The sequence below is a fragment of the Podarcis erhardii genome (assembly GCF_964252035.2).
Source record: "Podarcis erhardii genome assembly, chromosome: 2".
NCBI lineage: Eukaryota > Metazoa > Chordata > Lepidosauria > Squamata > Lacertidae > Podarcis > Podarcis erhardii.
The window spans coordinates 75,043,461-75,071,019 of record NC_138498.1 but is presented as its reverse complement, the minus strand read 5'-3'; the positions used below and the strand labels follow the sequence as shown (position 1 = coordinate 75,071,019).

The window sequence follows — 27,559 nt, the reverse complement described above, 5'->3', positions numbered from 1 at the left end:
AAACTGCAGCAAACACTACAATGCAGATAGTGCCCTGTAAAGTGGGAATCAGCCTTTGCCAGAGGATAGTCAGGAGTAGGGCGCCATCTGGTGGAAAACAAAGAAGTTATGGTCCTCAAGGAACATTTTATAACATCAACAAAACTGAACACATTTTGAGTTTTTGAAATCTGAATATATTTTAATACCTTCATCCTATTTTTGTTTTAAAATCATGTTTGTATATTTCTGGCCTTTTGACATGGAACATTGTAAGCAAATTTGAAGTTAAGTTTTCTAACGTTTCTAAATCGGAACAAGCTTGTTATTATTTTCGTTTAGCCAGCAAGCAGATTAGATAATTTAAGACTACAGAGGGCCAGGTGTCAAATCCTTAAAACCCCAAACAAATAAGCCCTTAGACATAATTCGCATGGGAATGTAGAACAACTCTCAGGATTCAATGATCATGTTAATTATCTCCATATTCATGCCTTACACACCTTTACACTTTCTGTTGGCCTGCAGTACTTAATCTTCTCAATGTGAATAAAAAAATATATATGCTGAGATATGCATCTTATGGTGGAAGCTATGCACATTTAGGGTTTCTACCTGTGAAGAGGTGTGCTTACGAGGCGATAGGGAGATGTAGACACAATCAGCACAAACCACCAAGAAGTTTAATGGCACTTGCAGAGGAGAACTTACTGGTTGATTGCGCACTTTCAAGTTAAGCATTATTCAATGTGACATACTATATATGCTGTACTGGCAGGTTCCATATACCTTACTTGCTAACCTAAGAGAGGGAGGAGTGCAGGGATGGTCCATCTTGCAAGCAGCGCCTCCCTTTCCCCACCAGAGGAAGCAGTTTGTGCAATGCAGGGAGCGGCATGCCCCTGCACTTTTCCCAGGATGGCTGGGGGGGGGGGTGTACCTCTTTCTCAAATGAGAGCAAAAACATTGCAGGTGTGGAAGGCCCCTCCTCCTGTGCAATGCAGGCATTGCTGACTATGCAGTCTGTGCCACTATTAAGGCTTTTCGCTCCACAAAGAAGCAGTGCTTAAAATTGTCAAATAAATTTACTGGGGGTAGGATGTGGCACCTTGAATCCCAGAGGCAACACCCCTTTGGGATTCAAACAACCACTTGCTGTTGTTTTTTTCTTCTTCTTCACTAAACTTATTTGAGAGGAGGGGGCAATATACCTCCATAAAGAGGTGATGTTATGAGGATGAACATCAAGGCAGCTCTAGAAACATAGGTTTACTGATGCAAATGTACACTTGCCAAGAGGAGGATTGTATCACAATATTTACATTATGTATCCCTCTCCCTTGTAGTCATTCATTAACTTTTCATATTGCCATTCATAAAGGTAGCCATTCAACTCTTTGTCCAAGGCAGCAATCTGGTGAACACTTACCAAAGAGTAAGCCTCACTGAAAACAGTGGGAGTTATTGCCAAACATGCTTAGGACTGAGTTGTAAAACAAGCATCTTGCGGGTTTTTGTTTTGTTTTGTTTTGCTTTAGGCTTTTAAAAAGTATCCTGGTTTATAGGCTACTCTGGCATCGGGGAATTTTGGGATATGAGACTTAAAGTGAAACCCATTTTCTTTTTCATTATACTTCAGTGGATGATATTTTATTGATACTAGCAAGGACATATGTCAAATTAAAGCATCATGCCGTTATCCAATCTATTGCTCAAGCCGCATGCTGGTAACAGGGAGATGAAGGGGGCACGTATTCCTCATTACTTAAGTACATGTTGATCTACAATGTTAGTGATTGTGAGTATAGTTTCTAGGGAATTTGCTGGCAATTCCAGATGATGTTATCAAATATCATGTAAACCTGAGGATGAGGAATTATATTGTAGCATAATGTGAAAAACGATCTTTCCAAGCAAGGGCAAGTTTTGCTAAAAGCATAATAAAGTAGTGTTGTTCCCTTGGAGCGTTCTGGGGCGGGGAGGAGATGGCTGTCCTTTATGGCTGAATCTTGTTCACCCAGCTCTTAACTGCATGGGAATGGCAAGTGTCAGCAGTAACTCGTTACAGTTCAACAGAAAATTAAGGCACCATGCTGCAGCCAGCACCTCTGCTGTTAAGTCCCAAAGAGTGAAGATCCAGAGAGATACCCACCCCCACGCCAATCCTACTTTGGTGTGTGGGGAAGGCAGGTTCCAAGTAAGGCAATATTAATTACTATCTCCCTCAGCAAACCTGCCTTTTCCTTCATCTTCACCAAGTTCTGTAGGAAGATCTCATGTGGCAAAGCGCCCGTGGCAACATTTCATGCCCCTCTACAAGTGAGGGGCACAGAGTGTGTAGATTTGCCCAACACCATACAGCATATAATGGAGGCAAAACTGAGGCTTTTCCATGGTGCCTGGACTCCCACTGAAAATTTGAGATTGCTGGATCTTTGAGAACTAGGCATGCCTTGTAGAAGAGAAAACCAGCTAGTTGTCAAGAGCATCAACCTACAAAAGGGAAGAAGGAACCAGGGGGGAGCTCGATTAATCCTGCAGTTTAGGACTTACCCTGCTTTTCCAGTTGCTTTGGCCTTGGGTTTGGTATGGTGAAGGGAATCACGTGGCAGAAGGGTGCAGCATTGGTGTTAAGGGGAGAAGGTGGTGAAAGGAGCCAGTGACAAGGCAATAACGTTCTGCCACAAAACCCAAGAAATCTCAGCGGTGAGAACCTCAGTCCTACAAACCTGGTGCTTGAGGATTATCCTTTAAAACGCAACATGGGTAGCTGGTGATGATAAAGAGCTGGAGCTCTGGGACCTGATGCAGGAACTGTGCAAACAAGGGTCTTGACTGTAAGTGCTTTGGTAAGGAGCAGAGAAACAGCTGCCGACGCCTACAGAGCCCCACTTTATATGTACTGGTGTAAGTGTACATTTCTGCTTCCAACATGCTTTGCCCCCCTTGTGTACCACTCAGGGATGCTGGAATGCAACAGTCTGCTTTGGGTGTGATCTCAGCAAGCCCTAGCCCTCAATCAAAACATCTAAGGCCTACGTCCCCTCTAGCAGGGTCCCGTCTTAAAATAGGAAGCAATGCAGGTTTTCAGCTTCTCTCTCTCTCATTCTTTGGTTTCTCTCTCCCTCGGACTGCTGCCTTCTGCTCTGCCTGCCCCTATTCAGGCCTCTGCTTGCAGGGGAAGGACACTGGCCAGTGCAGAGATGAGATGGGCGTAGATCTCAATCCCGCGAAGGAAGACCTGCTCATTCAGGAACTCGTTGTGGTCATGCAACAGCACAGGGGTGCGGTTCATTGGGGAGAAGCCGATAGCCGGGTGTCCCGCCTACAACACAGTGGGGGGAGGAGGAGGAGGGGGAAGAGGACACAAGAGAAGCTCAGCCAAAGTACTGGAAGAAATCAACTGAAAGATAAATGCACACAGGAAATGCACTTGCACTCACCGCTCTGATATAGCGGCTGTCTGTGGCAGCAGGGAAGATCTCACATTGCAGCTTCATGTTCCTGACAAAGACAGAGATACTATGACAGGGGAGCTCCCATTGCTAAGCTAGGCTCTTCTTTCTCCTGCCAAGGAGGCTCCAAGCTGCCTGAAGGCGGGATTCAGATGGTGAGAATTTTTAAAAATGGAGCACAGGGGACCTCGGATGAACAGAATGGGAGACGTTGGGAAGGGTGAGGATAAGTGGGCCACTCTCCTGTTCTCCATACTGATCCCTAGGGGAGTCTTTTTCTGAATGCCTTGAATGTCAGGTTTCCCCCCCTCACACATCCCTCCCTCCAAAATGATGTCGTGTTTACAGTTCCTTCTGCCTCCGGCAGGTGAAAACAGCCACCAGCCTCCACAGGTGTCTTCATAAGAGTGAGTGTGAGAATGGGGGGAATGAGGCGTCTTACTCACATGTCCCTGCAGGTGCCACTGAACGCCTTCCACCAGGGGTCAGATTCCTCTGTGGAGGTCACCGACTGATCCGTGTATTTCTAGCCCAAAGAAAAGGGTAGAGGGTGAAGCTTGGAGGAGGCAACAGGGCACCTACAGTGCAGGAGACTTGTGGCAAGGGCTCGGCAGAAGCGGCAGCAGGAGTGCAAGAGGTTGAGGGAGACAAGGCAGAACAGAAGGGCAGCCATATTGAGAGAGGAGAGGCCCAAGAGGGAGATGGAGGAGAGAGGGAGAGAGAGAGGTGGCAGCAGCAGCTACAGCAGCACAGGCGGCCATGTAGCCATAAGCCAGGAACAGAGCTAGGCGCCTAGATCTAAGGGGGTGGCAACAGGCTGCTGGAATATTCCCTCGTCTCCACGGTTACCTGGTGGAACTCATAGCTAACACCTTCCCCAGCCGCCCGGCACCAGGCTGTGAGCTGCTCCTCAAATGCCTGCAGAGCAGAAACAAAGCAACATGGTTATTTATTTCATCCAGGAATTGCTTCCTGTGAAACATCTTGAATCTGTTTAACAATAAAAACATCATCAGCAAAAACATATAAAAGTCATTTCAGATGTAATAACAGATAACAGACCGGATTTTATTTTTTTTAAAAGAAAAACCCAACTTATAAGGCTTGTTTAAGAAAGCACAGTCTTCAATAGGTGCTGGAAAAATAGAATCTCTCTGATCTGTACGTAGCAGAAAGGAGGTCCAAGGGGTAAGTACTGCCACACTAAAGGCAATGTACATTGTACAGAAAGGACCTCCTGATGAAACGGTATCTGCAGAGGGTTCTCTCCTGCGGAGTTCTCAGCTGGGTGTAAAAGGGGTTAGTTGATGTCAGAATGATTCTGATTTCAATTTATCCCACAGTCCTTCTAACTCATCCCAGAATCCTCTACACTCCTTCCTGCCATGGTTAACCACCATTCTTACCCCCACAAATATATATAAAAAATCAAATGCTCCTTAAGCTTAACCACTGATCCAAGGATCCATGCTGGCTTAGAACCATGCCAAACCTCAGAGGCTTCCCCAACCGGCTCCTTCCTCTCTTGCAGCCCCTGAAGGCGGGTCCTGCAACTGGAGACGATCCTTCAGGGCAAGGAGGGAAAGTGGAACGGGAGAGTCAGCAGGGTTCTTGGAGGTACCTTACAGACAAAAAAATCAGCCCCTTCAATTCTCCTAATCATAACCAGGTAGAGTTGCAAGGTGCTTTCATGTGATCAATGATAACCAGTGCAAGACAACAACATTTATAACATTTCATATTTTATAGGATGTCTCAAACAATTTTAATGTAAGAAGCCTAGGAACGAGAGCTCTAGGTGACACAGTCCAATGCAGGAAGAATAAACATACACGCCCCAGCCATTTCCCAGTAAGCATATTCCAGGCAATACCCCACAGCCTGAAAATTAGTCACCATTCCCCTACCTCCTTCCTTTCTGTCAGTAGCCAGATACTGTACCTTTAAATCTACTGTGGGAGGGATGCGGATGTCAAAGGCAGCAGACATCTCAGAAGGGACCACATTGAAGGAGATGCCCCCATTGAGCATGGTCAGGTTGAGGGAAGTGACGTCACCCAAGGTAAGGTGCTTCTCTGATTTCAACCTGCAAGAAACAAGGGAGAAAGACTTTCACCCCACATCTTTGAAACTCTGCGCTTAACTGCTCCCTAAGTCCCAAGGGTGAAGAATCAGGAGGCTAAAATCACTGTTCCAAGTATTGGTAGGAACAGTGGGTATTTTCAATCATCAGAACAGCTAATATTCCTACCCACAAGAAGTGGAGTCCAAATGACAGGTGACTCATACAGCAGCTTACAAGTGGTCTTGGAAACATAGACACGTTCCACTGCAAGCCTCTTGTCTCAGGAACAATGAGTGCCACTAATGCTGGGATAGGGGACCAGAATTCTTCCAGATGTTGTTGGCCTACAACTCCCATCATCCCTCACCACTGGCTATGCTGGCTGGAGCTGGTGGAAGTTGTAGTGCAACAACTTCTGGAGGGCCATAGGTCAGTCCTCTCCCTGCAATAAAGCTTCTCTGCCTTTGCCCAGCAGGACTGCTGCTCATTGTCTACAACAACCTGAATGTTCCTCAACCCACACAGATGGCAACGAGTCACGCATCAGTGTGGCCCAATGAATAATGCTAGCATCAGTCCTAAGGGAGGGCTCTATCTCAGTTACGAGGACAAACTTAAGGACTGAAAGGCCTTTGCACATTAGAAATGGTCGCCAAATAAATAGCAAACAAAAGTGAGCCATAGAGAAGGTCAGGAGATGCACCCCTTCCCAACGCAGTCATAGGGGCTCCTTTTTTCCCTCACCTTTGTTTCTCACGCTCTCTAAACTCCAGGAAGGAAGTAATCACTCTGTGCTATGGGCAAGAAAGCAGAAAAGTCAATGCAACAATATGGAAACATAGATACATATTCTAATGAGCAAATGTTTTTCAAGGTGGCCCAGCAGCTGGATGGCACCAGGCTCAAAGGCTTGTGTAAAGAAAGGTCTATGAAAACAGAGCTCAGCTCGGATGGCTGAAGGCATTGCTTTTATATCTAAGCAAACAATTCTGTCCCCTGCCAAACAAAAGCAGCCTCGCCTCCCACGCCACTTCGCCCCTATTCCTAATCTCTTACCATCTTTTCAGCAGCTGTGTTCTCAATGAATCTGGATCCATGTCCTGGGTTCCCTTCTACCTTCACTTTAATCCCTGCAAAGTGTTCAGAGGAAGCACAAAACATGAATGATAAGCAAGGTAGTCAAAGCAACACCTTGATGCCCAACTCCTACAGTAAGTGAAAACCACATTCAACACATATTTTAGAGGAAGAGTGCCATGATCCAAAGGATCAACATACACAAAGAAGAGAGAATAGTATTGGAGTGTTGTACAGACCCCCATGGCTGACGAGTCAAACGGCTTCTGCAGTTGAATAGTGGGCTTGTTTCTTCAGCAGCAGGAATATTAGCTGCAAAAGCCCCTGCAACCTAGCCAATTTGCATCCATATTGCATACACTGTTTTTCAACTTATATGGGGAAATGGCATAGTCTATACTTTAAGAGCCCCATTTGTGGGCATCGTACTAAGAGGGCAACAGGGATGGGCTAGAGCACCATAGGAATATATTGAGGAAGAGCAAGGGAGATGGCAGTAAGGCAGCAGATGAGACATTGGACTGTGGCAGTATCCCAAAGAGAGGGAGCCAGAAAGCAAGCATGGGTGAAGGGGAGAAAATGTGAGGCAAAGCCATCTAGGAAGGGGAATAAAAGCAGCAAACTATAGTAAATCAGCTTTATGGCAATGTTACCATTCGTATATCCAACAAATGGTGGATATCCTGTTACCTTGATATGAATCCCTACTCCTTTTTACAGATATAAGGCAGGGAATGCTGGCAATCACACTTACACGATCTGTTAACACTCACATGTGAATGCCGACTTTCAGACATTCACTGCAAAATTATCCGAATTCACAAGTTACAAGCCCTTACTGAAAATCCCAAGGTTTAAAAAACCACTCGAGGAAGGAGGCTTAAAATTCCAAGTTGATTCCAGTGATGTTAACTGTGACTAAAAATCCACAGATTCGAATCTACTGTGAAAGTGAAAAACAGCTGTGGCTAAGAATTATGAAGTCCCAAACCAATTTCAACAGGATGCTGGTCTCATTATCTGCTCTGGCTCCTCCATAAAGCCCCGAAAGCTCTAGGAAGGTTTTACATGTGTGACTATTTTACAGTGAAGACATGGGTATGGCAAAACTCCAGAAACTACTCAGAAGAATTCGTGACTTCCCTGTGAAAGAGGCTCAACAATTCTTTCTTTCAAAAGACATTATCTCTCCCCAGATCTGTATTGAAAATGCAAGCAAACATCATGTAAGACCAGAAGTAGCCATGAGGGAACCACAAACAGAGACAAAAATCCAAACACACAAACACAGAAGGAATCCCGGATTGTACTCACACCACGGACATTTTTCGCCATAGAATACAGTGAAAGTGTCTGTTGGGTTTGCCAGGCCTGGGGGAAGAGAGAGAATGGAATTAGCAAACAACACATTTAGCTAGAAGGCACAGTAGGCTTTCTGAAGCGCCTTTTGACCAGGAAACAGACCGTCAAAGTGGCTGAGAATTCATTAATCTCATGCAAGTGAGTTCATCATTTGCCTTGCACCAGTAAAACAAAGAATCTTCACCACTGTATGCCCCTTTTTGACAGTAAGCCTGTGACCAAACAGAATCTCATTCTCTCTCTCTCCCTCTCTCTTTCTGGCAATGAGAGAGGAAGTGTGCCCAGGTAATCATCAAGGATAAACTGAAGCAAGGGTAAAGCAAAATGTATGGGCTGGTTCCCTCATACACTCAAGTCCAAAATAGCTTCCCTGATGGGAGCCTCACCTTCATCCAAGGCAAAGCCAACATTAAGTGTTGCAAACTCAGGACGTTTCACAAACATTTCCATCCCCTTGTGGCCCCCGATCTCTTCATCTGCAGGGGAGGGAAAAGAGACCAGGTAAGTGAATCACCAGTCACCACATAAACACCTTTGCTTTCATTCTCCAGAGACCAACCACATCTCTCTCTGCACTTGAAAGTCAAAACGGGCCCAAGAGCTTATGGCAACTCACAGTTCCCTATGGGAACCCGGAGAGATTTCACTTGTGGCGATTCAGCTCACAGTGATGATCCACCTTAGCAATGACACAGAGATTTGTGATGTTCAAATTGTTTCCTGCTGTGTAGCAGGAGCCAGTCAGTCTGCTCAGGAGAGCCAGGAAACTGCAGACTGTACTAATACTGAAAAGGCTGCAGAAATAGCAGGTATCAGTATCTGGTTACCTGGGCTGCAACAGAGAGCCAGAAGAAAAATGCCATGGGAGAACAGTGCTTGGATCCCCTCGGATGTATTTTTATTGAATTAAACCTATGTGGTTATATGTTGCAGAGAAGGGAGGGGGACATGAACCTATATTGCAGTTTATAGCAGCAGTTTGTGGGGATGTGGGGAGTGATTAAGTCATGGAAGTAGTGTGAAGGGAAAGGGGTAAACACCCACCCCTCCAGTGGCATGGTCTCAACCCAAATTGAGAGGCATCATGATTGCTTTTAACCACAAAAAGGGCATAAGGAGAGAACACATACTTTCCATTTACATCCAGTCAGGCCCAAAATCCTTGGTACATGCATCCTCTGTACATGTACATGTAATCCTTGTACATGCATCCTCTGCAGGTGCCCTCTAGTGTTCCAAGGATGGAACAAGAATGGCTGTCTATTAAAGGATCTACAAGCAAAAACCTTGTTTGGGGCAGCTACAAAGACCACATAAAGAAAAGCCCAGCTGGATCAGGCTACGGGCCCACTTACATTATTCTCACAATGGCCAAACAGATGCCTCTGGGAAGTTTGCAAGCAAGACTTGAGTGCAACAGCGCTCTCCCCACTTGTGATCCCCAGCAACTGGTATTCAGAGGCATACAGCCTCCCGCAGTGGAGGAGGAACAGCCGCCGCCACTACCAGATATTAAATTCTGGTTCTCCTCAGCCACCTCCTATAGCATCTCTTAAACAGACAACCACCAAAGGAGATGGGGGTGACTAATTTTTCTTTTGTTTTGGGTGAGTCTGGTTATTGAGAGGGGATTGAGGACAGTCAATACAGTGAAGGTTTGTATGGCAGGGATTAAAAAGTTGGGTTGACTTGCCTGGTGTAATTTACAAGCTGAGAGGGGAGGGACATGAACTTCTACTAGCCACCCTGAGCCCGGTATTGGCTGGGGAGGGCGGGGTATAAATAAAATTTTATTATTATTACTACTACTACTACTACTACTACTACTACTACTACTACCACTACTACTACCACTACTTCAACTGTCTTTTGGGAGGGAGATCTAAGGAAAGAGGAGGGCTGGGCCTTTTAAAGTTCATTCACAAGGGTAGAGAGAAATATGGAAGGAGGAGAAACTATTAGGGGCAAGAAATACAAGTAAATGGGAAAGAATAAGCCCTTGGTTAACTCACCTGGGACAAAACTCATATGAACAGTACGCGGGAACTGTCTCCCTTCGGCTTTCAGTTTCCGGATGGCCTCTATGTACCTGGAAGGAAAGGAGCCTTATTTAGTGGCTGATGATACCCCTGGGACAACCCAGAGATGCTTGGTCTACACCCAGTCAGGATCATGCACAGCTGCAGGAATGATAAAGGAGGGAAAGGGAGGGTGGGTTCTTTGGGGGTGGCAACTGGAAGCTAGCTGAAGCCTGGATCAGAGTCCATTGACTTCTAAGATATACCATACAGGGCAGAGCAAGACAAGTAATTCGTATTAACCACACATTAATAAGAATTTGAGGGTGCTCCTGGTTCTTCCTTTATTGCTGGAGGCTCAGATAGCCTTGGTGGCTATGAATGCCTTTTACCAGCTACAGCTAGTCCGCCAGCTATGGCCATTCTCATAGTTTGGCCACGGTAATTCATGCATTGGTAATATGCTCTACGTGGGGCTACTCTTGAGCCTTTTCTGGAAGTTCCAGCTAGTGCAAAATGCTGCAGCTAGAGTGTTGATGCAGATGGACTATCACCCAACACCCAACTCCAATGCTCAAAAGCTTGCACCGACTGGCTATATGCTACTGGGAGAGGTTCAAGGTTCTTATATTAATTTACAAGGCCTTTACAACTTGGATCTGTGCATTCAGTACATGGGCATAGCCAAGGAGGGGGCAGGGGTGCAGCTTCTCCCCCCCCCATCAAGTAAAACAATAGAAATACTTAACTAACTGACCAATCATGTCAGTCCTACCCCTTCCCCCTCCCCCCGCAGCAAATATCCTGGCTATGCCCATGCGTCAGTACTGTGAGCTTAATTTTATGGAACTTCCTTCCAGTTGAGATCAGACGGGTTCCCCTCCCTGTTGGACTTCCGATGACTACTGAAGACTTTTTTTTATTCAAGCAGGTATTTTAACTGAATTCTGATTTTATGGTTTTAGATGATTTTTATTTTTATTGTGTTGAGTTACTTGTATACTGCTTACGATGTAATTAAGCAGCACATAATGTAATAAAATAAAAACAAAATGGCTACAAAAGTTATACAAAACTTTGCTACTTGCAGGATTTAACCACCCACATACTATTCAGGCAGCATTTGTGTGTATTAGCAGTCTATCTATTCCTGTTTACCTTTGGGGCACTGAACCCATTACCATTTAACCCAAGGCACACTGGCCAACGAGGGTTAAGTTTTCCACTGACTTCTGCACCCTCTAAAGTGCACTAACTGAAATGAGCACTGTACGTGAACTACGATAGGATGAGATAATCTTCTCAGTCATGTGTCCTCTCCCCCACCATGGTTGGACTTACTGGATAGAAACACATTTCATATCTTGGGCTCCACGTGCATAGATGTTCCCCTCAGAATCCTTGAAGGCTGAAAACGGATCATAGCGCCAATATTCCTGTGGGAAGGAAAACAGCACAGAGCACCTCAGGAAGATGGGAGTGATGGGAGGACATGAGGCACTGAAAATGTGACATCCTGGCTATTACAGCACAGGGGAAATCCTATGTATTTTGAATATTAGGAGCAAATATGAGATCTTTGATTCCTCAACTCCTGTCTGGAAAGACTCTCAAATATTATGTCAGACACTTACCGTATTTTTCGCCCTATAGGACGCACTTTTTCCCCTCCAAAAATGAAGGGGAAATCTGTGTGCATCCTATGGGGCGAATGCAGGCTTTCGCTGAAGTGTGGAGAGCGAGAGGTGTCGGTTCCCGCAGGGCTCCCTAGGCTGCGGATAGCAGCCTGCTGCCCGGAGCGTGGGGCGCGCCGAAGCAGAGCGCCCCGCGCTTCGGGCAGATATCCGCAGCTGGGGGGGGGAATAATTCCCCCCCCTTTATTTCCCCTCAAAAAAACTAGGTGCGTCCTATGGGCTGGTGCGTCCTATAGGGCGAAAAATACGGTAAGTACTATCTTTCGATCAAATCACTTCCATATAACAAAGGCAAACAGGAGTATTTCCCCACTGTGATAGCTTGAGTTGTGATAGCAAACTGATACCTGTAATGTTGCCATTGGCGGACGAAGGTGGGGGCGGGGGGAGCAGTCCACCCCGGGTGCAATCTCTAGGGGGTGACAAAATCCCCCTGTGTGGGTCTTCGCAGTGGCGCTCCTCCCATGCCAGGCGTCTCGTGTACCCTGGCAGGTGGTGCTGGCACCCTTGGCGGGCACTGTGCGCACCCACTGATCCCGCTTCCTTCCTCTCCCCTTCCCTTCCCCCTCCGTTATTCACTTGCCTGCCTCCTTCCCGTCCTCTCCCCTGCCTGCCTGCCTGCGAGCATCCTGGTGGTGCGCCGGCGGCGGCAAGCCTCCCGGGACGCTCAAAGACAGGCAGACAGCGGAGAGGACAGGAAGGAGGCAGGCAAGTGAATGACGGAGGGGGAAGGGAAGGCGAGAGGAAGGAAGCAGGATTGGTGGGTGGGTGGGGCTCCCTCCATACCCCGCCCCCCCCCCCTTGGGAGCGTGCCCAGCCTGGGCAGCACGGGCATACACTCCACCACTGAATGTTGCAGGGGCACCAATTGAGTGCTGAATGCAGAGTGAAGCAGGTGTTAGGAACTGCCTTATGCTAAGTCAGGCCATCTAGTTTGGTATTTTTGGGTGGCAGTGGCTCTCCAGGGTTTCAGAAGGGGTTCATTTCTAGTCACATCTGGAGATGCCATAGATTGAGGCTTGAATCTTTTGCATGCAAAGCATGTGCTCCGCCACCAAATGAAGGCCCTGCCTCAATCTTCCCACCCGAGCGTAGAACAAGCAAGCATTTCCAAGAAAGTGATCCTAACACAATGTGTCAGCTAAGGAAACAAATGAGGAAACACCCATTGCTTTCCAGCCAGAGGTATCCAAGTGGTTCAAAACAAGGAAAGCAATTTTTATATTTCATTTTCAGGCAAGGAGTTCTTAGGAAACAACCTCTGTTACATGATTTGGTTTTGAAACTAGGAATCCCTTTTTATTGCATTTAACTGCTTTAAGGAATATGGCTATCTCCCCTAACTCAGACGTAACTTAGTAAATATCAACCCAATCTGGACATTCTATGTATCAAGTTATACGAAATGAGTTGACTACCAAATATGTAATACACTTGAAATAGCTTTTGTGGGATAGGTAAAACAGTATGGCATTATGAATCTATGTTTTGGCCATAATTTCCAGGGTCTTAGGCACTCAAAGTGTTATAGCACTTCAAAGTTCAGAAAGATTTCCCTGTTTATTATACATCTGGTAGCAGGCTTCTTAGCTTCATTTCTGTGTATAGTATGTCCAAATCAGTCCATTTTTCATAACTACAAAGTTTCACCAAAAATAGCCTAGCCCATGCTGTGCAATGATATGTGTCATATGTGTCAATTCTATGATTCTATGATTCGACCTTCAAGAACATTTTTGAAGGTGGCATCCATCCATATCTTCTTTGTCACCCTATGTGATTTGGCATGTGTGCCTGCTTTAAACACTAATGCCAATACAAGTGCAGTTAAAAAAACAACACTGTGGGAGACTAACTACAGTGGTACCTCAGTTTTTGAACCGCTTAGTTCATGAACAACTTGGAACCCGAATGCGGAAGTAGGTGTTCCAGTTTTCAAATTTATTTTCGGAAGCCGAATGTACTCCGTTTTGAGTCCCCCTGTGCTTCCTGTTGCGCTGCTAATTTGCAGCCCCCTGTGTTTCCTGTTGCGTTGCAAATTTGCGTCCCCCCCCCCCGCCGCATTGTAATTCAAGCCTTCCGTTTCCGATTGCAGTGTTCTGAGGTGATATTTGGAGCTTTTGTTTCTGCTATTTATTTTGCGTTTTTTGTTTTGAGGCTTTTTCAGTTAATTTGTTTTTGAGACTGTGTGGATCCTAGTTCAGCTATTGATTGATTGATTGATTGATTGATTGATTGATTGTGTGACTACGGAGATGGATAAAAGCAGGTAAGGAAAAAATTAATTTTTATTTTTATCATCTACAATACTGTTTTATTTACAGTGGTACCTCAGGTTATGAACTTAATTTGTTCCGGAGGTCCGTTCTTAACCTGAAACTGTTCTTAACCTGAGGCACACGTTCACTAATGGGGCCTCCTGCTACTGACGTGCCACAGATGAGCGATTTCTGTTCTCATCCTGGGGCAAAGTTCGCAACCCGAGGTACTACTTCTGGTTTAGCGGAGTTTGTAACCCAAAGTGTTTGTAACCCAAAGCGTTTGTAACTTAATGTACTGTACTATAAAATACAATGGTACCTCGTTTATTGCTTTCATTTTATGGATCAGTGGTCTCGGTAAGATATTAAAATTCATGTTAAATTTCTGTTTTAGGGGTTGTTTTTAAAAGTCTGGAACGGATTAATCTGTTTTGCATTACTTTCTATGGGAATGCGCGCCTTGGTTTTGGAACGCTTTGGTTTTGGAACAGACGTCTGGAACAGATTAAGTTTGAGAACAAAGGTACCACTCTATTAAAGAAACCATCTAAATGCCTACAGCTCTTTATTTCTCCCTGTAGGTGGCACTCTGCTGGTATAAAGCTGGGGACTAGAATAACGAAGAGGGCAGAGTTTCCTTGAGTTTAAATTATAGGGCTTACTCAAAGGTATCTTGCATCTCATCCCTCAACCGTTGTAATCCTAAGAAGTGTTAACTCTACGGTATGTATCACTAATCCCCCAGGATGGCACAGGTGTTGATGTAAATGAAAACGCATCGCACCAATATGAGCACCGTTACCTGTGTCCTCTATATATTCAAAACAAGAAGCAAGCAAGGATTATCACACTTCCCTGGGTCTTTCAAAACATTCTGAAGGAGGGGGCACATTTGTACCACCAACACCCTTTCTGAACAGCAACATCATATGCAAGATGCAGAGACCTGAATCCCCTTCTAACCTCAAACACCGGCACGACGTCTGTATGGGAATTCAGCAGTATGGAGCGGAGATGAGGGTTTGTGCCTTTCCAGGTCAGGATGGTGATCACACGGCCAGGGCAGACCTGCAACAGAACACCAAGTCAAGTTGTCGGTTGCTCGTCCTGTCACTAGATCAGTATGGACCAAAAGCTCCACAGATGGTTCCCAAGTACTTGGAAATGGTTTTTCTGTGCAATCCAGAGAGGCAGCAAGAGGGGCTGATGGATGATGATGATGAGAGAGAAGCACCCTGTTCTGGCTCACACTCTTCTACCTTATTGTGGCTTGGACTTTATAGTCATTTTTGAGTTTCCATAGGGTCTTATTTTCTTCTCTGCAAATTGTTCCATTAAATTAAGCGAGAATCTGATGGACAGCAAGCGCACTGGAGCCTTAAGGTGGCTTTGTCTCAATTCAGGTTTCTGCAGTAGCCACTTGTGGGAAAATAAGCACGAGGTGACGAGGCAGTAAAAACGTTTTAAAACTGCCACTTGTGGGGCAAATGGGTAGCGAGGGAAGCATTATAGGTGAGTAGTTTCTGTAGACTTGTTTGCAAGGCTGAGCATAGTGTGGGTTGTATTCCAACCAAGTTCTACTCAGAGTAGACCTACTGGAATTAATAAATCTGAGCCATTCAGGTCCATTAATGTCAACGGATCTACTCTAAGTAGGACCGGCATTGGATACAACCCTGTTCATTGTGAGTTAAAGAAACAGGTGTGAGATACAGTGCCACAGGCTGAATCAAAATGAGCTTCGGAATTCAGGCAAACACAGTGTCTCCTTATGGCAAAATCAGGCAGCCCCAATCTGCTTCTGAGAATCCAAGTCCATACCTGCAGTCCTCCAACGGCATAATAAAATGCAGTACTTTCCAACACAGAGAAGTTCCAGAGATCACTGGACGGAGTCCGGAACAGATACAGGACTCTGGGAAATTCATATAGGCTTATATGGTTGCTAGTCCTTTTAAAGTACCCTTGACTATTATGATAAAGACTGAGGTAGAGGCAAACTCCAATATTTGAAACTGACCCATTTAAATTTTAAAATGTTGGGGGAGAATTAGCCTTTAACTATACGTAGGAATAGAGAAAAGAACACAAATCACTCCTTTAAAAAAAAAAAGTTTTCGTTTTGGCATGGCATTAATTTGTAACAATAATCAGTCTAAATACAGGCCCTAATGCAGGAAAGGTCAGGCTGGATCTGTTCAAGAATAGCCTGAGAACATGGTAATAAGAGATTAATGGGATAGCCAGCTCATGAAGAGATTATAGGCTGCACGAGGGCTGCAACAAATTATAAAACAGCCAATATGAGCACCAGCATTATCAGAATACTTCCCACAGCGTGGCTTAATCAGAAGATTGCCTGAGAATAAATCTGAAGACATTCCTCACCACCACTACCTTGAACCACACAAATCAAGGGGGCATAATTAATCAAAACTTGTTCAAGACTGCCTATGAAACCATTTATTTATTATGTTTCTATTCCACCCTTCAAGTCAGGCCAACACATGTGGTCCTGAAGAGCTCTGTCTCAGGAATTCCTCTCTCTTCCCCACCAAAAAACCCATTTGGCTCCATCCCAAGTCCTCCCTTGATCTTCAGTTCTTCTTCCCCATGGCCTCCTTGTCTAGCATCTAGTCTAGCATCCTGCTCTCACAGTGGCCAACCAGATGCCTGTGAGAAACCTGCAAGGAGGACCCAAGCACAAGAGCTTCCTATGGTTTCCAGCAACTGATATTCAGAAGCATTAGTGCCTCTGACTCTGGATAGGAGGGGAGACTCTGGATTTCTCTTTGTACAACAGAATGTTTTTTTTCCCCTGCACACCCCCTAAATCTGTTCTAGGGGTTCCCCCAACCCTTTGGAAAAGATTTGGGGGAGGGTTCAGGGCACACACAGGGAGGGGGGGAAGTCCCATTGTGCAAGTGGAAATCCTTGCATTAGCAGGACTCATTAGGAGAATATGGCCCTCAGTCTCTTTGGAACCTCTGCTAGGCACTATTTTGAGGTCATTAATTTGCAGCTCTCACTCCAGCCTCCGTACCAGGTGCTGGTATTGGACACCAGTACTGTAATAGAACCGGTGATCATTTGTGTAAAACATTATCACCAGCAGCAGAGAGGATTTACACGATTAACAAATAAGGAATGCCAACATTATTTCACCACTAGGATTGACTGATTATCTGTATCTCAGGCCCAAACTGTCAATAATAAGTCTTCTCTGGAGAAGTGTTAAAGAGCACATTTCTGTGGCCACAAGGAAATAATAAGGTGTTATAAACTTAATGCAGTGATTCCAACTATGGAATCTAAAATTGTGGTCTACATTTCACCCATGACTAACAGGAGCTTTGTGGACACTTTGCTCATGTGAATCCAACGCCATCTTCTTATTCCTGGTACTTAAAACAGATGGAAGTTTGACAGTGACAACAATCCAAGAATGTTAAGAAATATCCCTCTTGCAGAGGTTAAGAGAATAAGCAGATGAGACGGAATTTAAAAGACATGTACCGTTGCGATTATCAAATTTGAGTCTGTGGTGGTGGAACTAGAGCTCCGCGTTATAATTCTTTAGGCAGTATAGTTTTACAGTTTTATTTATGCCTCTCATTTTGCTAGCTCGTTATTAATACTGATGTTTTGTTGTTTTTGCATCTGGTATGAATAGTTTTATTCGTGCTCATTGTACCCAGCTCTGAAATGTGTCTTGGTCAAGGGAGGCCTAGAAGTACTTTAAAGGAACAAACAGAACAATGTTCTTGAGAGCCAGTAACCATTTACTTTAGCCCAAAGCTTCCTGTATGACAGGAGATTAATGGCACCTCCTTTACCAAGTCATAAGCTTTGGGAGACTACGTAACAGTAAATTGGAGATGGGTGATCAGACATCCTGACAGAACTGAGACGGGGCAATGGCTTTCTCATTAATTACCTCCACTTTCTGACACTGTAGGCCAAGTTCAGAGCCTATCCTCTCCAAGAATTTCACTGCTGTGTCTGGAAGGAGAGAGGAGAAGCAGCTGTAAAAACCACATATCAATGAAATACATCGCTTTAACCACCTTTCAGTCAATGACATTTATTTTACTTATGAATTTACTAAAAGCATTTATGAATTGGCCTTAAGAGACAGCCTGTGTAGTGTAGTGGTTAGAGTGTTGGACGGAGATTGGGAGACCAGGGTTCAAATCCCCACTTAGCCATGAAGCTCACTGGGTGACCTTGCACCAATCACTCACTCTCAGCCTAGCCTACCTCACAGGGTTGCTGTAAGGATAAAATGGGGAGGAAGAGAAAACATGCACACCACCTCAAGCTCCTTGGAGGAAAGGCAACATAGAAATGCAATAATAAATACATAAAACCATAAATTACCAAGGCAGCATACAACATGAAGCAATTCAATAAAACTTACTCAAATTATCAGTGTAGCCTCTACAAAAAGTTGCACATCCATTGTACCCAATGCAGTATGAGCAGTAGAATTTTCCCCAGAGATGGACAGCAAATGGAGTTGAAGCATCAGACAAGCTTTTAAAATATTTTTGGGAATACATCTTGTTTGCATACCCTGGCTTTTGCATGTTTCTTTGCAAAATGTCGCAAAGGCCTCTTGTTTGAGCCCTCTGTTTCATATTAGCTAAAGCAGTTCTTTGTCTTAAGTATTTTCCATTGAACGTTTCGAATGATAGCAAAGCATTACTGTGTTATATTCTTATTTATTACTTGCTCTTCATCCCAAGGTGGGTTACATTAAAACACAGCATAGCACAATATTAAAACTTATAATTATAGACATAAGGATGGTCCTAAAAACATACACCTCATGTAAAAAGGCAGGGTAAAGAGATGTAGAAAGAGGTATTCGGAAAGACACACAGCTGAAAGCATAAAATCATCTGGCGCCACACTGTTTCTCTGAAGTCCACCCAGCACTCTGCCAGATGGATCATATATTCTCCTTTTTCTTGTCCAAAATTGTGAACCCATTTTGCCTTCTGATGTGGGTTAAACCACAGAGCCTAGGGCTTGCCAATCATAAGGTCGCGGTTCGAATCCCTGTGACGGGGTAAGCTCCTGTTGCTCGGTCCCTGCTCCTACCAACCTAGCAGTTCAAAAGCATGTCAAAGTCCAAGTAGATAAATAGGAAGGCAGGAAGGTAAACAGTGTTTCCGCGCACTGCTCTGGTTCGCCAGGAGCAGCTTAGTCATGCTGGCCACATGACCCGGAAGCTGTACGCCGGCTCCCTCGGCCAGTAAAGCGAGATGAGCGCCGCAACCCCAGAGTCAGCCACGACTGGACCTAATGGTCAGGTGTCCCCTTACCTTTACCTTTTTTAACACACTGGAATGCTCTCCCATCACTGGGAAGGGGTGTTCGAACCTCTAATATTTCTATGTACAAGGAATATTTCCCAAAAAAGTGCAGAATTTTTGGGTGTCATTCCAGCATTTGCTTATATGGAAAGCTCTCTTATATTGCAGTGGCAATAATGCAACCCTGAAATTGGCAGAAGATGAGGCTTCAGGACAGAGGCTGATCTCTCACTCCACACTGGTTTTTGCAGATAGACACAGTTGTTGGGCAAGGGGGAAGCAACAAGAGCAGCTTGCACCTTTCCATTTTTTCTCTCTGAAGCCCAGTGTGTCAAGTAAATAAAAGGCCTGTCTTGTCCTCCCCTTCCGCTATTCTTCTGCCTGAATATTGCTCTGAGGATTATTTTGACATATTTTGTCATTTAATCTGGAAAGGTTCTTAAGTCTTGTCAGTGCTGCTAATTTCCAATGCTTCCCATTGCACACTTTATATCCATCCATTCTCCCTGCCCCCCCCCCCCCAGTTGACTAGCCAGTTTGACAGGGACCAGCCAAGGCATGATGAGAAGTTAAAGCTTTCTAAAGATGGTAGGCCTGCATGGAGCAGCATTGCCTTATTTTCCTTGTAGATTAAATCAATTTCTGCAAGGACTACATGGTCAACTGCATACTACTGACTGTGTCCAGAGAGCGTTAAGTGTTGTTTTTTTTTGCAAATCCTGCCCTCTCCTTCTGGCAGCCCCTCTCTATTTCAGAACCTTCTATGTGGGCCTCCTTGACCCAGTAGGGCAAAACAAACGGAGGGGGGGGGTAAAAATCTTTTGCTTTCATTCTGTGGTTCCTCTCAGGAGTTTACTTGGCCAAGCAAACAGGAAACAGACCTTATTAAGTCCCCTTTGATGGATTCTTCTCCCTGCAGGGCCCCTCCAGCAAAACAGGGGAGGGTGGTGGTGGGGGGGTGGAATTCAACAACAAATCTTTCTCCCTGCAAAGGCTTTGTGCTGGAGTTTTCTGGCGCAGTCCTCCTATTGCCCTTCTCTCCTTGGACACAGGAAACAATTCATACAGTTTCCTTCTGCCTAGCTCAAAAGTGTGCAACAATGATAGTCCAGTAAGAACCTAATGGTTTCATCATTGAAGAGGTGATGCCCTCTTCATGGACCCAAGCCAAGACTTTCTCCACTGAGACTTTTTCACAAGCAACACTTAAATGGGCTTCTCCTGCTTCTGTAAGTGAAAAACGCACAACAGCTAATTATGGCTCTCTTGCACTTTTCTTTCTCCCACTAACGTTCACAAGTGGGATGCATCCCAGGCTGCATATCCTATACAGCTAAATAGGATTGTGACATTTTACCTAAAGTATTTTCCAGTCTATTCTTCGGCTGAAAAAGGCTCCTAGACCAGCTTACAACAGCCTGTAATAAGATGGACCCTACCCTCAGGTTTGTAATTTAAAATACACAAAACGGAAGGAAAATGAATTGCTAAGGAGGAGGAAAAAGGCAAACTTGCGAGAGCAATCCTAACCCCAGCCAGACGGCAGCAGACGTCTAATGCCACCAAGTGATGGCAGTGGGTGGGTGGGTAGCTCAGGATCTAGTGCAGGCATAGGCAAACTCCGGCCCTCCAGATATTTGGGACTACAATTCCCATCATCCCTAGCTAACAGGACCAGTGGTCAGGGATGATGGGAATTGTAGTCCCAAACATCTGGAGGGCCGGAGTTTGCCTATGCCTGATCAAATGGATCCCAGGCCAGGCTAAAGGCCATAGGAGCTGTTTTGAAAAATGATCTAAACAATCCCCTCCGCCCCCGCCATCACCGCATGCAGGAGATGGGAGGGGGGATTGCATGTTAAGGCAATAATTCTTAGTTACAAAAGTTCTTGTAAGTGTTCTTTCTGGCAAAGCAGTGGAGCAGTAAGCCATTGCTTTGCTTGAACTGAAGCAAGTTGACATAAGTAAAATGCAAATAGTAATCCAGTGCAGGTTTGCAATAATAAAATTGGTTTTTTGGTTTTATTTCCCCCCAAAATGACTTGGCCAGTTTTCTTTAGACTGTTCACAGAACCAGCCAGACACACAGTTGGTGACAGTGTGAACAAAAGACTGAATGAGGTTGCCCATAGCAATCCTGTCATGTGTACCCTCTGCCATGCCTGGGATTTGATTTTCAGTGTGCATTACACAAGAGCCATTTCTCCCTCTGGTATATCCAGCACACGCTGCAAGCATGTGGCAGGTACATAAGGCCAGCTCTTGGGTGGCAAGGGGGCTACCACACAGAGGCTTTTCAACAACTTTCCAATGGCCGCCATGCAGTAGGTGGACATGCAAGGGTGCCACCCATACAATGTATTTTCAATTAAAATACACAATCTCACTTCTCATGTGAATTTTGACCCTAGCTCAAAAAGGCCAATGTAATGCAATTCAGATGCACCAGGCAGGCTAGGACTGCAGCCTTTAAGCCACTCATTCCAGGGTACAGTGGTACCTCGGGTTACAAACACCTTGGGTTACAAACACTTCGGGTTACAGACTCCGCTAACCCGGAAGCAGTACCTCAGGTTAAGAACTTTACCTCAGGATGAGAACAGAAATCGTGCAGTGGCAGCACGGCAGACCCCATTAGCTAAAGTGGTACCTCAGGTTAAGAACGGTTTCAGGTTAAGAACGGGCCTCCGGAACAAATTAAGTTTGTAACCAGAGGTACCACTGTAGTCCTGCTGGCTTCAGTGGCCTTACTTCAAACTATGTGATATGGGAACAGGAGCCCGAGTTACAAGGTGACTTAGAAAGGCTAACTTTGCCAACTTTAGGCTGAGTATACTGAGGACAAGCGTTCACATGACTGCAACTCAATGTCTGCCTGAACGAAGTGGATGAGAGCCAATGTATACGACAGACAAAAAATTCTCTTCCAGCTTAACTCACTTGAGTGCTCAGTGCATACAGATTTACTCCTGTTGCCATGAAAACAAGGCTTAAATCCCCTCACTTTGTGACTCATTAATACTTCAGGATAACAGAGGGGCAATACTTGTCTGAAGCAAGCTCTGGAATGTGGACTTCACTCAGCACCAAAGTTCGAAAAGCAGCAAAGTGTTTCTTAGATAAGCTATTAACATCTGCTGTTTCACACTTCTGAGTAGCTTTGGGTGCAAAATATCACCATTAAACCCCTCCAAATTACTTTCTGATCTGACAGTCTATGGAACACATTATTTCTTTCAAATGGCGACTCAAAAAGCCGTATGTAGGGATTTGTCCACCAGTCATGAATGGGGGCGGAGGAAGAGAAAGGGATATCACATCCCTATCTGATGTCCTCTGAGGCACAACCTGCACTCTATATCAGTAGTGGGGAAACTAGGGTCATCCAGATATTACAACTCCCACAATCCCTTGCTGGCTGGGGCTGATGTGAGCTGGTGTCAAAAAAATCTCTGGGAGGGTCACAGGTTCCTCATCCCTGGCCTATACTGTGTTCATCCGCACTGGGAAGGAATCATGGTTAGGAAGGTGAAGGTAGGAAGGTTAAGTCTGCTGAAACAACGTACATGGGTTGGAAATGTGACTTGAATCTTTTGAGGAATAGACTGAATCATGCAAGGAACAGAAATTTTAAACAAACACACACACACACACACACACACACACACACACACACACACTGAAACTGAAGCTTCCATGTGACTTGCATTTTATGAAACATTCCATTCTGGTCTAGCAAGTTTCTTCTGCTCCTCTGCCTACTGAGGACCACTGGGGTTTTTGGTGTGCATTTCTCCAGTAGTAGCTTTCAAAAGTTCCAGCCAAGTATTTCCGAAACTCAAGAAAGTGTCAAAAGTTGTTTGTGCTACAGTATGGTGATTTGCTGTTCAAAGTGGGAAAGGGCAGAAGTCCGACTGGGCGCATTCAAGACCTTGTGTTCTTCTAAAATTGTTCTCTGGATTTTGGCAGAAGGCTATAATCCAACAAAGAGAGACTCATGCATAAACCTGTTAAGCGGTTAATAGTTCAATCCTATGTGAATCCTTCCACTGTGAAACAGGCCCCATTGGGCTCAGTGGGACTAACTCTCACAGAAGTGAGTACAGGGCTGTCTGTCGCCTTATTTAACTGTGTTGAATTGTGTTTTCATCTGCCTACTCCATATCAGTTGTGGCTTCCCTATTTTCCTAATGTTGAGAATGTCTCCAATCAAGTTATGTTGGTTCTTCAGCGTAGTAAGGACTTTTGTGCATCTAGTCCTCAGGAACTTTTACAGAAATAGTAAGTTTGTGTCTGGTCTGAATCACTCAGACTGAAGATGGTGGCAGGCTAACATGGCTGAACATTTCAGCATATAAAAATGTTGCTCGCACATATAAAACTTTTTGTCAGCGGAAAGGGTTCTAGCATAACCACTTTCTTTACATTCTAGTCTTCTATGGGCAGCAAACCAAACCACGGGGGAATGTCATGGGACACGTTACCATTGTTGCAAGATACCCTGAAAGTATTTTTATGTTATGATTTGATTGAGTTGGAAAAGGAGGCTAGAGAAATGTTCTGACTCTGAAGTAGAAAATGCAATGATGCATTGAAAAGATGGCAAATGTACTAGATTGTATTATAACGGTTAATTTTCTTGTCAATTTTACATATCTTATCTGGATATTTTAATTAACAATTTAATAAAAATTGTCCCAAAAACATCTCTGCTCACAGGTGTGTTTGTGAGCTAATATGTTGTTCTGAGCTTCCCAGACAAACAGTGGCATAGAAGCAGACCAATCAGGTCCTGACAAACTCTGATGGGATGTTGTTTTAAAAAAGAAAGCAATGAAATGCATGTTATAAAGTGAGAGGAAAGATATTTCCCCTCACTCTTTATAGCACAGTTTAAGTGCTGAGGGGAAATGGAAGTCAGGCTTATCTATGTGATTATAAAGGCTAAATATTGAAAATAATACATATGAAACATGGGGTGGTGGTTCTAGATAGATACTTACAAGCTGTACTCAGAATAATTCATATGGACCAAATGATCACAGCACAGATAATCAGAGGTCTATGTAAATATATCCAGGGATGCATAATTCCAACTAGATGGTTTTTCCTCTTTAAATTATGCTGTAGGTTGCAAATGCATTCAGTGCATCTTAGCCAGAACAGGTGAGATAAAACCATTTCAAATGAACTCTAGAAATCAATTTGTTTTGTTCACTCTGGCAAATGATGCAGGAACATTACCTCCAGCTGCTAAAGTAACCAGCCTCCGAATGGACTCCCATTGGTTGCTGATTATGTAATGTTTCTGCAAAGCTCCAGCAGTGACACCAGTCAAGTAGACAGCAGCAGAACTTCGCCTTTTTAAAATGAAGGAGGAAAAAGAAAACACCCTCCATACCATAATCAGGATCTGGCTGGACAGTCTTGATTCTCAGATATTCCCGGAAGAGGGTGACTGATGGATCTTCTTGGGGGTCCTTCTCCCCTTGCCTTTTAGGGTCTTTCTCTGGCAGCATGTTAGCCTTCTGGACACAGGATATTAGATTCCTCTGTGAAATTAAGAAGTGAATACATAGGAAATGCAGAGAGCAAGAGCAAGAATATCATTCTCCCTTATTTACTGTTCAGAGTGGAATTGCGCTGCTACAGGTACTAACTTGTATAACCACATTTAATTCCTGCTGTGCCTTCTCTCGCTTTCCCGAGGCTGCAGCAACAGGAGGAAATTGCCAGATGGCACCAATAATTGACTGGTGATTTAAAAACTTCCCCGAAATGGATTCGCTCCCAAAATTGTAATGGTTCAAAAAACACACATCCAAAGCTATGAAAGCTGAGCTCAGCACTTGAGGGAAATCATCATTGCACCCAAGTGGGGGGAAAAATCCCAGTCAAGGCTTTCTTTCAACTCAATTACACCTACTACTATGAAGGTCACAAGGTTTAATCTGAAAATGAGCATGTCCATGTGCACTTTCTACAACAGCTTCTTCTGGGTAATGTGTCTAGTATAGAGCTCTTGGGCTAGAGCACAAGGCAACTTTTGCTGGAAACGAGAACTGACTGTACAGTAATGGCAAGAGTAACGGGTGATGTGTTCTCTTAACACCTACATGGAAGCATTCAAAAAGGCAGCTTAGCAAAAGGTGCTGGAAACACAGAAGGCTGCGAAACTGACCTACAAATTGGGAGTAGTGTTGCCACCTCCACACACCCCCTGCTGACTGTGTCCCGCATTCACCACAGAAACTCCACAGGTATAGATAGCCATGCCCTACAGGTGTGAAGAAAGCTGCATCCATTGAATTACTGCCAGTCAGACAGCTGTAAATAGGTACAACTTGCATTATCAATGTGTAGCTGCTCCTAACAGATAGGTTCAAGCAGTGCTTTTTTCTGGGGGGACGCAGGGGTATGCATACCCCGAAACATTTTGTGAATCTAAGTTTGGCCCCATTGAGGGGCAGTATTTCAATACAAGTAGGAAAATGATAGTACCACTAAGCTTTTTTTTTTTAAAAAAAAGCACTGGGTTCAAGACCCGTATTGAGGGAACTCTATGATATAAAGGTCCAGAGTTTGTGCTCTCACTTTAATAAGACAATAATGCTGTAGGATATTGAAGACTCAATATTGGGGTTTTTTAGACATCATGGCAGTGACTAGAATAGAAGGGAGGTGGGTAAAATTAATAGCACGGGACAAATTTCTGGTAATTAGGTGTTAAGGAAACTGGTGAGCCTAGAATTGGGAGAGAGAGCATTAAGTGGAGAAGAGCAAGTATGGGAAGTAGGGTTTCTTTGGGGCGTTTGTTTTGTTTTGTTTTAAAAGAAAAGGTATGAGAAGAAAGACTGCAGACACTTCTGCCCAGCAGAATTTATTGTGAAGAAGGTGCTGCTCAAGCATGGAAATATTTCATAACATCCACACATCATAGTTGATTAGTCAGGAAAATAACGTGGGATGGCAGTTTCATGTGGACAGCATTGATGCTATTCATTTTTTAAAAACACACCCAAAAAACCTGAATGTATCAGCAGCACTGAGTCCACAATACACTGCTGTGTGGCAATACCTGTGTGGCAAGAAGGAAGGCTTGTAGAGTCGCTTATCTACCACAGTCAGTGCAACCAGGCGCTTCAAATAGGCAGGCATAGGCGGGTGTTACAGTAGGCGAGCCAAAAAGTTGGCGAGAGGTTGTAACTTCGGTGGACTTGCTTTGCACAGCTAGATTCGTGTTAAACAGGCACAGGGCGCTGGGGGACAGCAAGTTCTTAAGGCAGCGGGCATCGAGAGGGAAACTTTTAGAAAACGAGCAGAGGCAGATTTGGCCAGGGGAAGTTTGGGGCATTGACAGTGCTGGAAAATGCTGCGGCTTTCGTTTCTCGTTTCTTTTTTAAATGAAGCATTTGAGGGCAGGGGGGAAGAGAATGCGTTTGTGGAAGCAAGGCTGCACCTGACAGGGGAAAAGGCCGGCCACACAACGCAGGCAGCGGGACTGGGAAGCCGCAGGCGATTCCGAAGAGGGGGGTCGTCCTACAGCGGAGCTGAACGTGGAGAAGAACAAGGCGCGTTTGTGAGGCTAGCGGTCAGGAGCGGGGGCGTCCGAGGGGCGCCGAGCCAGCTCGCCCCTCCCCAGCCCCCTCAGGACGCGCCTTCCCGCCCCGGCTGCTAAGTAAACAAGTAGTTCCGCAGGAACCTCTCTCCCTCCTCCCTGCAGGCGCAAGGGCCGGCGGTGCCAGGCGCTGCCGCTGCCGCGCCCGGGCCGCCCAAAGGGGACCTTCTCGGGCAGCCTCCCCGGGTCCCGCCCTGCCCCGCTCACCCACCTCTCCGGTCGCCGCAGAAGCCACTGCCTGCCTCCAGCCCTCCTCCTCCTGCTGCCGGGCTCTGCTGCACTCGCGGCGGCGGCGGAGGAAGGCTGGGCGCGGGGACAGTCCTGCCTCCAGCCCGCCCGCCGGCCTCAGGCGGGGCCAATCCCACGGGGGGGGGGGGCAGCCTTGCCTCCGTCCCAAGCCGAGCGAGTGGAAGGAGGGGGCTCGGGCGCACGTGGCCGAGCTGGCGGGGGGGGGGGGAGCTTTCGGAAAGAGGCAGAAGACGCCTCTGGTTCAGGACTTCCTGAGAGGGAGGGAGGGAGGGAGGGAGCTGGTTAGGGTTACTGCGGAGGGAGGGGAGGGAGAGCCGAGCGCGCCAATGCACCTTTGCAGCGGGGTCCCGCCTGTCTTCTCGCCTTCAGGGCTGGCCTTGGCGCCAAGTTCCGGGGTTTAACACCCCTTTCCCGTCGCCCGGGCCCGAGTGAATTAATCCTGGTTGCCAACCAGAGAGAG

General features: G+C 45.4%; 1 protein-coding gene across 2 annotated transcripts; it reads right to left on the bottom strand.

Moving 5' to 3' along the window:
- Positions 1–153: 153 nt before the first annotated feature.
- ACY1 (aminoacylase 1) lies at positions 154–27,559 on the bottom strand. Of its 2 annotated transcripts, none has more exons than XM_081850491.1 (15): positions 27,432–27,559; positions 24,634–24,784; positions 17,849–17,913; positions 14,875–14,979; positions 11,298–11,392; positions 9,951–10,027; positions 8,325–8,414; positions 7,891–7,947; positions 6,556–6,629; positions 6,244–6,293; positions 5,376–5,520; positions 4,284–4,352; positions 3,881–3,960; positions 3,423–3,483; positions 154–3,304 (listed from the first exon to the last, which is right to left on the bottom strand). In XM_081850491.1, the coding sequence occupies exons 2-15, from the start codon at positions 24,749–24,751 to the stop codon at positions 3,140–3,142; spliced, it is 1,251 nt and encodes a 416-aa protein (XP_081706617.1). In that variant the 5' UTR covers positions 24,752–24,784; positions 27,432–27,559; the 3' UTR covers positions 154–3,139. The 2 variants fall into 2 exon arrangements, with proteins under 2 accessions (XP_081706617.1, XP_081706616.1); XM_081850490.1 differs by lacking the exon at positions 27,432–27,559 and adding an exon at positions 27,062–27,211.

What these genes read in the sequence shown, in the direction of transcription:
- ACY1 (XM_081850491.1), bottom strand. Translation starts at nt 24,751, where the DNA reads ATGCTGCCAGAGAAAGACCCTAAAAGGCAAGGGGAGAAGGACCCCCAA. An exon ending in AGAGAGCGTGAGAAACAAAG is followed by an intron (nt 5,521 to 6,243) that starts GTGAGGGAAAAA and finishes TGTTTCTTGCAG; the next exon opens with GTTGAAATCAGAGAAGCACC. An exon ending in CTCCCACAGTAGATTTAAAG is followed by an intron (nt 4,353 to 5,375) that starts GTACAGTATCTG and finishes TCTGCTCTGCAG; the next exon opens with GCATTTGAGGAGCAGCTCAC.